The sequence below is a fragment of the Rhinichthys klamathensis genome, unplaced genomic scaffold, assembly GCF_029890125.1.
Source record: "Rhinichthys klamathensis goyatoka isolate OS25496 unplaced genomic scaffold, OSU_Roscu_1.1 h1tg000110l_1, whole genome shotgun sequence".
In the NCBI taxonomy this organism is placed as follows: Eukaryota; Metazoa; Chordata; class Actinopteri; order Cypriniformes; family Leuciscidae; genus Rhinichthys; species Rhinichthys klamathensis.
The window spans coordinates 155,382-168,909 of record NW_026606648.1 but is presented as its reverse complement, the minus strand read 5'-3'; the positions used below and the strand labels follow the sequence as shown (position 1 = coordinate 168,909).

Genomic DNA, 13,528 nt, shown 5'->3' with positions numbered 1-13,528 from the left:
TTTTTAGTTTGTGGGACGCTTCAAGATGTCACAGACAGTAATATCTTGGTTTCAAGAATATTGTCTTTGTGGGAACCTCAATGGCTACAGACGTGTGAAGCAGAAAAATATGAGTTTTGAAAATCAACTTTTATGTTTTTGATTTTAAGTAGAAATCTGATCTAGTCTTTAAACTGACGGGCTGTCATTGAAGTTTAGTGTTTTGACATTGAGGTCCTGTTGTTGATTTCTATTAAGGTTCTATTACATGCAATGGAAATATTCCAACTTGATTAACAAGTTTTTGCCTCTACATGCTATGTAAATAACTGACAAGCTTAGTTCAAATGTGTTATCCTAGATTTGGTTTTAGAGCTGTCACTTCGTTCCTCAGCATCTGTTTTGTTAGGTCGCTGAAGATGATCCAGTACAAATGGGTAAAGTTGTCACCTTTAGACTTGTAGACAGATGATATTGTTAGTGTTTGGGCAAGCGTCTGATATGACTATTGATTAGCTGACTGTTTGTGACATTGTTGCAGCAAAACATTTTGCTTAGTTTTTGCCTGCCATTGGAAAGTGGAATTGCATGTTCATTCGTATTTGCACAAAAATAACTATGAAACAGAAATTGGAATACTTGCATGTCTTTAAATTTTGTTCAGTGTAGAAATTACATTTTGTCAATGGCTAGTTTTTCCATCAGCTATTTTAAATGTTCTCAGCTCTAATGTATCAAATAGATTTTATATAGCCTAAGCCTATGTGAAATTAAACAAACATGCAAAGACCTTTGTATTGGACAAAAAATAGTGAATAGTGAACCTGGATCTCGTTTTGGTCTAGCTTTTCTTTCACACTGTTGTTTGTTTAGAACCTAGTTTAGGTTGAGCTAAAAATGACAAAATACTTATGAGTGATCTTCACTGTAAATTAAAACAATAATAATAAGACAAACTGTTTTGAGACCAGTGACACAAGAGAACATGAAAACTTCTCACATGATTTTGTTCTGCAAAGTGCTCAAACTGCATTTTTGTTTCGTCTGCTTATCAAGATATAATCTAACGGGTTTCTTCAAGTGCATCCAGGCAACAGTATTTCCTGTAACATGTCAGTGTTACAAGAAGTCACGTGCCACATGAGTTAACTCAGACTGTGCAAAAATTACCTATGTTTGATGGCGGGTGTTAATTTCATACCCCGATGTTGTTGCACTACAAAAAGCTCTCACATTTCTTAAAATATAATTTTTAACACTCTCACATTAATCTCGAAACTTGACAGGAAGAGATAGTAAAGCTGTCAGATTTACAGTAGTTGGAAGAAAGTCTCGTCATCATCTCATCTGTCCTTCATTCCTGTTGTTTCAGCCTGCTATGGTATTGTCCAAGTCCCCACAGGCCCCTGGTTCTGCAGGAAATGTGAATCACAGGAACGTGCTGCCAGGGTGGTGAGTTTCCTCTTTCCAATCTTTATACAAATCTTTCAGGCTATCTGTTTTGCTGAAGTCCAGATCTCCTTCCTCTTTTTGTACATTGTGGATTTGTTTGCAGTTTCCATTAGACAGATAATATTTATTATTGATACTTTGAACTGGTAATTGTAACTTGTCTCTTATAGTTTTCAAGTCAAAAGCTTTGGTAGCCAGGTTGAGGGACATATTAAAATAAACATGGTTGAAGGTCAGTCAATGGACATTTAGGCATTCAGTATAATGCCCTGTGATCAGACAGTCTAATCTTGTCAGATCAGAATACAGTGCAATTAAGACCAGGGTATGCATGGACAAACGTCATTTTTATCAATGTTTTGTCTGGTAACTACAACTAGGGCTGTGTGATTAATCTAAACTGAATTTCAATTTTGGCACTCGATGATTATGAAAACACGATAATCAAGATAAAACGATGATGGTGCCAGTGGTGCGTTTTCGCTCCTCGTTAAAAGCCCAGACTCGCATGTAACGTGACTTTCATAAAATGGGATGTGCTTGATATTAAAAAGAGTTATTAAAAGCATGAAAGAGACCTTGCTCTGTTCCACATGCAGCTTTCTGTGGCCGTGCTCCGACACGGAGCAGAACACGGTGGGACAAGCAAAGTGAACTTTGAGTTTCGGGTGCATGCATAAAGGTAAACCCGGTTGGTTATGTCTTAAGTGAACATAAACAGATGGGAGAAAATAAAATGTGTATATAAGAATTGTGTGCATGATGCCTTAAAGTGACAGCAGCCTAATATATGCATCTGATGTTAGTCAAAAGAAAGAGAAAATCACTCAGTTCTTGACTGAATGACCTTTTTGTAGCTTTAAAGGTAGGGACCCACCAAACCGACGCCAAAGAACTAGCGCTGATGAAACCCGACTGTGTTGTCGCTTGCGTCGGGGAAAAAATCTGTGCTTGAACACACCAAAAGGACTACAGGCTACTGTCAAGCATGCACGTTCTGCATATTGGAGATAAGTCTATTTAAGCAGGTATATTCGTCATTCAAAAAGGGAAAGCGAAACTAAGACTGCAGGTATACAAACCATAAACAAAGCAGCGCTTGCAAAATTAATCGTTAATCAAATCAAATCAAATCAAAGTTTATTTATAGAGCACCTTAAAAAACACACTGTGTACCAAAGTGCTGTACAATTTCAAACGAATTAGATAAAACACAATAAAATATAAGAAAGAATACAATATAAAAATTAAGAAGTAGTACAATACTATAGATATAAAATCAAAATCTAGCGGTCAGCAAAGGCCTCATCGAACAAATATGTCTTAAGCTGAGCTTTAAACATGGTTACAGAAGTAGAGGATCTGATGAACATTGGTAACCCATTCCACAACTTGGGAGCAGCGACTGAGAAAGCACGATCTCCTTTAGTTTTTAAGCGTGACCGAGGAATCGTTCAAAATTAATCGTTTCATTGAAGCAACGGTAATAAACCATTATCGATTATAGCCTACTGACGTTTCTCTGACCTCCTTTGTCACACACGTGCATCTCATGCTAGTGTAAAATGGTGGAGGGAGGCGATTGTGAAACACAAAAGCGAGTAATAAAAAATGCACCTACTATTTTAAAATTTACAGCATGTGTGTCCATGCGAGTTGATTGCGAGTGTGTGAACGTTATTGTAACTTAAGTACACTTGACAGTTTCATGTGCTTTTAGTATTTACTAGTGTTTGTTCTAAATGGTCCTGTCGTCTGTGTTCAGGCTTAAGTTTTGTTTGATGTTTGCTACATTCAGGAAGTGTACTTTCTTGGAACAGATAAAATAAAAAGGGAGTTCATATATATCTGACTGCTTGTATTCTACGAAAATGTATGTATGTGCACTGCAGTAATTTTGAAAAGTGAGGAGGCAACGCATCGTGAAATCGAATCGGTGACATGATAATCGTAATCGAATTGAATCGTGAGACCAGTGACGATTCGCACCCCTACTGACTGTTTTGAATGTCAATCATGCTGCTCACATTCTTTACGAATATCAATCATGCTGCTCACGTTCTTTACGAATTATATCAATCATGCTGCTCACGTTCTTTATCGGCTCATGATATTATGAAAGTATTTGAGCATTTCGAATGCTAAGGTAAGATTACGTAAAATTGCAACAGCCTTCTGTCTGTGCCATCATGACGACTTTGCTTGCTTTCATCACTTTTGCTCGTATTTCTCGTTCACTGATTCGTTTGCTAAACTGAACAGCCAATCAGAGTTCTCTCACCGACTGCCCGAAGCCGATTCTACAAGTTGAATGGGCCAAAAAAAACAACCCACTGCATCCGGCTAGAGCCAACGGTGCAGAACACACTGGAAAAACTGAGTCGGCCGACGCTCAAAAAACTGCCGACGGTCGGCTTGGTGTGTCCCTGGCTTAATAAGAATCAAAGTAAGTTTAATTCTTAGTGAAGAATTAAGAATGCTGTTTTATTTTTCTGATTCAATTTCTGTAGTAGGCTGTTAGCTGAATACTTATAGACTTACATGAGAAAAAAAAAGCACTGATTGTTTCAATTGTATATTTTCTTTTGCATTTGTCCTGCTGTTTGTAATTAGGTTTTTATTGTATTACTGACTGTTTACATATTGTGTAAATCACAATTTTTTTTATTTAAAAAAAGTTCACGATTTTCCCATGATTAATTTGAATTCGTTAAGTCATTAATGAATTATTTGAATCAGCTTTTTGAATGAATCTCTTGAATGAATGATTCAATGACTCACTCATTTTGGGTGCTTCTCAAATGGAAGGCTGATGTCCTAGTAAGACTGCATATCTCGGCTGCCATGTCATCAAGCGCAGCTGAAGGCTGTCTCAATTTGAAGGATCATTGGAAGGCAGCCTTCATTTTGCATCCTACATTCAGCTCATTCTAAAGGATGCATCGAGTGTATCTTTCGTGTCCTTTAATCACTTACAATCCTTTGCACACATTCCAATTCACAAAAAAAGAACTGACGAAAAAACCAGTCGGCAGCACTGAGCTTGTCTGAGTTCATTATGAAATGTAAGACAAAAATAACATTTTCAGAGATGAAGGCAATGCATGTTATCTTTTGTTTTGGTGTAAATTAATCACTTAACACTAAAGTGCCAATAATGTAAGCCATTGGGAGACCACCAACAGTTGTCATTCACTGTATTGCATTAATAAAAGGCCAGTTAATATAAAGATTTTTAATACAAAGTATGTTTTCCAAAATTACATTTTCATGCGGTGACCATGGTGTGCCGTAGCCATGTGCACTTACTAGACTGTCTCATTCTAGCTTTCAATGCTGAGTCGTCGTCTAGCCTAATGACGCTTTTCCGCTGCATGGTACGGCTCTGCTTGGTTTGCTTTTCCACTGCAGTTTTGTATCGCTTCAAAGTGGGTGGGATTATTGACTGATTGTAAGTTGCTGAAAGGTTCCCTGGTTGCGCCCCATCCAGCTCCTCGCTGGATCCGCTCCTCGCTACCAACGAGAGGAACGTCTGTACCTCGTCTACTGACCACAATTCAGCCATTTCTTTTTTTTAAATTTTCGTTTAAAAAAAATTGTGCGGAAAAATGATACTGCGGTGGCTGTTGCTGACTATTTAAATCTAGCAGGTTTGGTGTGTCGTGTAGCAAATCCAACGACGCTGGTAGTGACGATTCTCTCTGACCAATCAGTGATCTGCAGTGTTCACACGTCACATTTTAGTATCGGTACGGCACGCTTGGAACCTCAACAGAGGTGGAACTATTTAAGTGAGCTGTACGATGCAGTGGAAAATCGCCCAAAAGTGAGCCGTGCCATGCAGTGGAAAAGTGTCATAAGGAGCATCAAAAGGACTGGACTCAGCCTCGCTAGGATACAGCCTTCTGTTTGAGAAGCACCCAAAAGACTTAACTTGTTTCATTAATGGATGAATTAGTGTTTTTGAATGAATCTCTTAAATTAATGCGTCAAATGACACATACATTTTGACACATACAAGTCACTTGTTGTCACCTACTGGTGTAAGGATGCCAAGTTCAAGCTGTTTTTATATCCTAACTTTTATACTAGTTCTTCTGTCATAATTTGAATTATTGAAAGACAAAAATAATTATACTGTGTGGTGGTAAAAAAAAAAACACTGTTTGTGAATTTGTTTCACACCTTTACATGACATCTCTGTCTAGGTCAGAGGCAGCGCCAACGCAGATTTGAATGTTCGCTGTGATCCTATTTGTCAAAGGTTTAAGATCACATGGGTGTTTGAAAAGAGATCGCAACCTTTTAATGATTAATCGTGCAGCTCTACAATATGGTCACATTTTCATTAAAAAAAATTCCTCATGATCTTGTATTGATTACTTTAGATTAAATCAATATTTTTGTATTTTGTTTTTTTAATTTTTGCATTTATATCATGTTCAACAACAGTTCAGTTATTATGAAGCAGGTTGTCTATGCATAAACTCTGAGACTACATTTTCTCTGTTTGGTCTTTTAAACATTTTTTTTTGTTTGTTTTAAATCAGTGTCTGGAAGTGGGCTGAAACACTTAACCTTAAATCACATATTTACCAGTGTGTACCAAACCGTAACGTGGGGTGTATGTAAAAACTGTATGACTTGTCAGGACTCTTAGGCCTGTATGCATATCATCATTTTCAAATACCTCCGGCTTCACAGTCCAGGGAACTACACTGCGACCAAAATGGTCGCATATGCGACCTTTTGAAATGCCATTGCGACCCTAATTTTTAATGGGTCGCAAATGTATCACCGTTTGATTATTTTTGTACCTATATGTTTTAGGCAATATGCTATGATTTACTATGAGCATTTATTAAAACAGAAATGTGTATTTTAAGAATACGTTTTATAACGTTCTCTGAGCATTCAACACATCAAGTTGGCTTCGCGCTTGTTTAACTGAGAGAACGAGAGAGAGTGAAAGCCGCGCGCGCGCACTCTCTCGCCGTCTTCACACTGTCTTGCTCTCTCTCCCGCCCTCGCTCATATTAATGAATTGAGTTGACTGAATATCTTTGAGAATACACGATGGTATTTTTTTCCTGAACTACCACTGGTTGTGAATTGTGCTAAAATAACATTGCCTCATCTTCTCTGAAAAGCTTTCCACACAAATATGACATAAACCACACTTTCAATAAACAAAACAAAAAAATCTATCTAGTGATGAAATGTTTTCTGTGTTGAGAGTGAGACAAATCTTGTGCGATGTCCTAAACTGCCTGGATAATCACACAACGTGTGCCGTGGTCCGTTAATGACACGTCCGATTCGCGAACTAATATGACTCCTTTGAACCGATTCACTTTAATGAATGGTTAAAACAACTGATCTGTCCAACACTGAACTCAAGAGACATAAATCAGAAACACCTTACAATAAGGTTCCATTTATTAAAGTCTAGTTAACTACATTAAAACATTCTATTAATATTAGTTTCTATGTGGATTTACTCCATGACAAAACCACCCCAGTCATTCTAGAATGATTCATTCTTTCCAAATAGAGCTTTTTGTTTGAAATTGTTTTTATATCGCAATATATATCACAGAAAAATCAAATATCACAATGTCATTTTTTACCAATATCGTGCAGCCCTACTGTAAATTCTGTGGGCCTTCAGGACTGTCCAAATTTGTAACTGCGTCAAAACAATTCAAACACAAATCATTGAAGCTTCACTATGACAGTATGAAGCACGCGAAGTGGATTATATTTATTTTATTTTTCCTTAAGAGTTCAGAAGTCTACCCATCTGTGCCTGCAATAGCATGTTGAAATCCAAAAGAAATTCATTTAGCACTTTATTGTGTAGGCCTACTGTATTTTCTATTGCAGTAAATCTATCCCAACCAATTTTAAAGAAAACAAGAAGGCATTTGGTTTAAAAGATGGCAAGTAAAATAAAAAGCACATCTGTATGCAATACAGTTTCATTATTGGTCATTATTATCCAGAGTAGCTTACTATAAATAATTTGTGCGACCAAATCATGTTTTGCGCTAGTAACTGAAAAAGTAAGTAGCGCAAGTGCCACCAGTGGAAAATGTTAGTGTAGTTCCCTGCAGTCCATACTACAGCGCGAAAATGGCGTTTTCAAATTTATCCGCTTTGGAGAGCGTATTCCAAAAGCTACGTTTTCATTGACCTAAAACCCCGTCTCAGTGGACGGAAGGCCAAACCGGAAAGAAAAATATACGTTTTCAAACGAAAACGTATTAGTGTGGACATGGCCTAAGGCTATAGGCAGGTGAGGCACTTGCCTACCTACCCCTGGCTAAGACATGGCTTCAGAGTTCATATTTCTCTTTTTTTTTCTATCAGTAATTGAATCACAGTTCTGGCTATTTGTGGAGCATTTTCTGTTATGTAGTAACGTATAGTGATTACCGGTACTTGCAAATAAGAAGTCTGCTTTTTTCTTTTATAAATTTTCACATAATATATATAAGAAGCAAAAGTTGAGTGATGAATGCTCACTCACAGAGTCTCTACGTTTTTATTCAACTTTGTATTATGTATTGTATTCAATGATAACGTCCTGAGTAATGACCCCTTTTCATAAAACATGCTATAGCTTAAAATACATGCTGTTCTAGTATTTATAATAGAAGATGGTGGTTGGGGTAAAGGAAACATAAATGGTTAGGATTGGCAAAGTTGTGTTGGCAGTTAAAGCGGTTTCCTTGGAGCTCAACGATCTGATGGCTGTACATGTCATGTACATGTTACTTGTGCGAGCTGTCAGGTTGGCATGAAACCTAAGTGGCAGTTTAGAGCAGAAGAATAGTAGGTCACAAGAAGGGGAAAGCTGTCACGTAACCCATTATGTGGGCCTTTTTGTTGAAGGATCTGGATTCATGGCAAAACAAGGCATCCCACATAACACCTTTTATGAGGTTAGAGACATTATTCAATGGCAGCTGCTCTTATTTTGAAAAGGAACAGGATTTTTCTTCCATATTTTTAACCACAGGTTTGTCATGTAATATTTTTGTGGCCTTTTTGCCACTTCTAACCAATCCAAACCCAAAGATTTGTGAAAATCATAGCTTGCCTTGCACTATCAGAAAGATTTCTTGCTGGAGCATTTTTAAAACTTGAAGCCTTTTTTTGTATTCCGAAAGCATAATTGACCTATCGGTAAGTCCCTCCCCTCGAACGCAGATGAGCCAATGGCAGTTGAGTATCAGTTGCACAAGGACCGGAACTCGGACATCTTTAGGTTTCAGCGCCATAGAGAAACATTGGAAGATCCGAAGCTCTCATCGGTTTGATGGTGTTTATGCTACAAAAATTGTAAAACGATGTGCCTGGGGTACTTTTAACACTGATTCCAGGTATCCTGAGAGGATGGGCATGGGTATTATTCATGTATTGAATCACCGTACTGTGCGCTCCTTCACCAGCGCGTTTCAAAAGTGTGATAAGATTTGCGCGAAAAAAAACAAATATCTGCGCAATACGTCTAAAGACGGTTTATTTATAATATCAATGATGTGGGCGCAGTAACCTGGTTCTCTAAGGATTCAACCCCAATCTCAATGAAGACGAAAACGTTAATTTTCTGGTTGTCATACTCTCATTAAATTACAATTAAAGTTAGTGAGTCCATGCTAATGTACAAACCTAAATAGCTAACTGTTCTCATGTCATGTACAGACTGGTCTACAATTCAGTGCCTCTCCATATTAAACTGATTAAATGTAAATTTATTTAATAAGTACTAGGGATGCACGATGATATCGGGACAACATCGGTATCGGCCGATAAAAGCTTAAAATGACCATCATCGGCATCGGCCGATATGAATATTTCTGCCGATGAGTCTTGCCGATAGGGTGGCGTGTTTCCTATACGCACGTGACGACCGTGAACGAAGCATGAGCACCAGCAACTTAAACTTCCAACTAGGGGTGTGCCGTGCGTCTCACGGTTTTTGATCGTGGACGATTAAAATGTCTCCACTATCTGCTTTTGAAGAAAAATCATAGTATCGTGCATTCTATCAGTTCAATTCTGGCGCCTTCATCTCAACATACTGTACAACGCGACGTACATTCACATCACATCACATCACATCACATGTAAACGCAGAGGTAGAGTTACACTCACGGTCACGGGACACCGCAATTCACAAAATTTCATTGTTTGCATGTGCGTCAAAGTCTTGCTAGGTAAACATATCATTCACGTGCTGATGCGCTGTTCTAACATCCGCTTTTCTGAGCGCGTACACGCGACGCTCACAGGAACTAAAGCCTGTCACAGCGCCTGCATACTGAACTAATCTTTCGAGTCTTATTGCGCTGATACTGTCAACACACAAGGTTTACATAAACAAAGTTGGTTATGTCTAAAGTGAAAGCAAACAGAGAAAATCTGCTTGTCAAATGCGTGTATATTAGACGCGTCGCGTTACTCGCGTGCAGTTCTTAAAGAGACAGTAATAATATTCTGCCGCTTGTCTTTAAAGAGATACTGCACCCAGAAATAAAAATTCTGTCTATCTAATGTTGTTTCAAACCTGGATTCATTTCTTTCTTGTGCTTAAATATACTATGGAAGTCACTGGAGTCCAGCAACTGTTTGGTTAGCCACATTCTTCCAAATAACTTTTATAATTTCAACAGAAGAAAGAAACTTGAGAGAGTAAATTATGACAATTTAAATTTGTGGGAGAACATCCCGTTAATGTTAATAAAACAACAAAACACAGAGGAAATCACTCACTGCTCTTGACTGAGAACATTAATAGAAGCTTTAATAAGCTTTTTTTGCACTTAAAAAAAAAATACAAATATATCGGTATCGGCATCGGGCAAAATTAGTTTGAAAATATCGGCATATCGAATATCGGCCAAAATCCTATATCGTGCATCCCTAATAAGTACCCATTACAATCTTGCGGTACATTAACAGTGTTGATCCTGGATGTTGTTTTTCTGTGATCGTGACGACCGTAACGTGAGGCTTCTCCCGGTTGCATTGTGATCTGTAAACCCTCGATTCCAAATTAATCTTGTTTCCCACCATATTATTTTTAAATCTTTTATACCGTATTTTCCGGACTATAAGTCGCTCCGGAGTATAAGTCGCATCAGCCCTTAAATGCGTCATGACGAGGAAAAAAACATATATAAGTCGCACTGGACTATAAGTCGCATTTATTTAGAAATTTATTTAACAAAATCCAAGACCAAGAAAAAGTTATTTAAACAGACTTTAATTCATTAAAACAGAAGGCATTTAAGTTATTCACCTACACACAATAGCACAAAGAACAACAGGCTGAATATGTGTCCGGTATGTAGTTAACGTAACACAGTATATTCATCTCCTTAGCAACTACCAGGGCGTGGAGATGCAACTGCACCGTTGACAAGCCTCTCCCGGCAGCGCGTTGTTCAAGCACCCATCTGTGGACTCGTTCCTCCAGCTCTGGCCATCTTGCTTTCAGCCCGCGATTAGCTTTCTTTGTTTTCTTCATTTCAGTTAGAGTAACCTCTGCTTTTCGCCAGTCCCTCACAAGTTTCTCATTCACTCCAAACTTTCTTTCTGCTGCTCGATTACCGTTTTCAGCTGCATATTTTATTACCTGCAGTATGCAATCTGCAGAATATGATTTTCTTTTTGGGGGCATTTTGTTTGCGTTCAGTCTAATATTTCAGTTAATATCAGTTGTTTTCAGTTAATTTTTTCAGCGGTAAAACTAGCTGTAGTCTAGATCGCATAGAGCGCTCTCTCGTGGCTGTAGACGGTAATGTCACCCCCAATTTCGGCAAATGATGCATTCACGTCATACCACAAATACATCAAAAACTCGCAAATAATAATCTGGGGCCGTCAGCGATCCTGTGACGAGTAAATCTTGGTAATTTTGATATATAAGTCGCACCTGACTATAAGTCGCAGGACCAGCCAAGGTATGAAAAAAAGTGCGACTTATAGTCCGGAAAATACGGTATATCCCTACATGGCATATTTAAGTCCCACTTGAATGCTCCTCGATGAGAGGTGGTCCTTCTGTGTCCAAAATTGATCAAAAACATCTTGGGACAAGGTTTTCACACTGACAGCTGTCATTGTAAGACAGTTAGCAACTCCTTTTGTTAGTCCGAGTTAGCAACAGTAACTAAGGGGGGCTGGCTTACCGATAGGTCAAATATGAAACCAAATTGCTGCATTTGTCCTCATTCCTCCACTTACTAAAAATGAGCCCATTTTTTTCCCCTATTTGTGCCCTGCTCTGCCACTTCGTTCCCAAAGATTAAAGGGTGGAGGGGGAGAAAGCCGAGCTGGCAGACCCCTGAAGGAGGAGGACTGTCCACCACCTGTAACAAAGAGGAGGAGGACAGCAGACTGAGCAGAAGCTTAAAAACTTTGAACATAGTGGTATGTGGCAAATAACGGCATGGTTCCAAGCACAATGTTATGCCCCAATATCTAACCCTGTTCAAGGCTTTGAAGATGAGTGAAATGTCATAGTGTATATGCATGATATGCTGTGTAATAGGCCATGTGTCAGGTCCCATTTTTTTTAGGACATTTTCAACCATCTGTGGTTTTTGTTGTTCAAAAAGGGTAGTAACTGTCTTTATTTGATCATTCGTCTTCTATTCCGAGGGTTTTTTCTTCTTGTCCTGCCATTTGTTTCAGAAAACGGTTGTCTAAACCAGTTTTTCTCCTTTAGCAGAGCAGATCCTATTTTATCCTTGAATATAGAAGCAGCTCTTCAGGGTTGCAGCAGTGGATTTTTTCCAGCTCCTGTGAACTATCAAAGGCTCTTGTCTACAGTTTCATTGATCACTTTTGCCAAGATGCTCTGTTCTCTAGTTTCAAGGAAGAAAATGATGTCTAACCTCTAAACTCTGCTTAAGTTTGATGTCCATGTCAGAAGTAGAGCTCCTGAAAGCCCTCAGAGCTGTGTCTGGCCTGCAGATCGTTAGATGGAGTGTGGATTCATGTTATTTCTCCTCTTTTCGCAGAGGTGTGAGCTGTGTCCCCACAAAGACGGAGCGCTGAAACGAACAGATAATGGAGGTAGGACATCTAACTTTATGCTGATTGTTTTTACTTGCTGAGGAAAAAACAGTATTAAGCCTAATCTACATGTCATTGGCAAGAACAGACTGCAGTTACTCAGTAGCTAAATATAGGCCAGTAGCATAAAATATGTTTTTGATGGTTGAGTGTGTAAGAGACAAAATATTTGATAAAATCTTTGGGTTAGCAGTTTTACTATTATCTCTCAGCCCAGTTTTATTGCGAGGTGATACAATTATGTGAAGCTCTTGAGAGGAACATATGCGCTGATGAGGATGACACCTTTCTATTTTGTCGCCTCTAATGAAAGTCAATGTAAAAAAAAAATATAGTGAATTGATTATCTCTTCTATGGAGTATTTCACTGATATCCTCTGACAGTTTTAATTATCACAGAAATTCTACTGTCTAAAGGATATAATACTGTGTCTCATAAATAAGCTGTTAATTAGTTCTATGCATCTTCATATGTCTCACCTCAAAATAATCTAATTTGGATTTCAGATTTCAGGAAAATTTTACAATGAATAATTTTTTTTAACCATTTCTTCTTTTAACATCTAAACTGCTTTTGAATGAACCAAGAGTTTGACGTAGTCTTGGAATTTTTTTGGCACATGGGGCAGATTTTATCTGCTTATTTTTCAGAATAATTGAGCAAAGGGGGTTAGGAAGTGTGCGTGTTTGTCTCTCACCTTGTTTTTATGGGTGGGCGGTCTCAGCGGGGTCATTGTGGGGCTGAGAGGGGGCGACTCTTCTTCATGCTCCGGGTTCACGGCAAGGGCAGTTCAGAGACTGTAAACATGGCATGGTACACAGCTGCAGGACCATGCCCCATCTTTAGGGGTGGTGAGCTGTTTAACGGCCATGAGGGAAACATCATTGCCCCAGGCTTATGGTTTAGCTGTTTCAGACCATGTAATCTCTTTTTTTGGCTTGGATTTGTAAAGCCTTTTGAAATGTTTCGAGATAAGCATTCCATGTTTTGTCATTATTTACGAGT

The 13,528-nt window shown here is 38.5% G+C and overlaps 1 protein-coding gene across 11 annotated transcripts in view; it reads left to right on the top strand.

Moving 5' to 3' along the window:
• mllt10 (MLLT10 histone lysine methyltransferase DOT1L cofactor) overlaps nt 1-13,528 on the top strand; it is a 52,519-nt gene that overhangs the window by 1,045 nt on the left and 37,946 nt on the right. For 9 of the 11 annotated variants that reach the window (XM_056254054.1, XM_056254055.1, XM_056254053.1 and 6 more), the window contains exons 2-4: nt 1,352-1,431; nt 11,749-11,874; nt 12,468-12,522. In XM_056254054.1, coding sequence (XP_056110029.1) covers nt 1,352-1,431; nt 11,749-11,874; nt 12,468-12,522 — 261 coding nt within the window. The remainder of the gene's footprint in view (nt 1-1,351; nt 1,432-11,748; nt 11,875-12,467; nt 12,523-13,528) is intronic. The other 2 variants (XM_056254059.1, XM_056254064.1) reach the window with 1 other exon arrangement.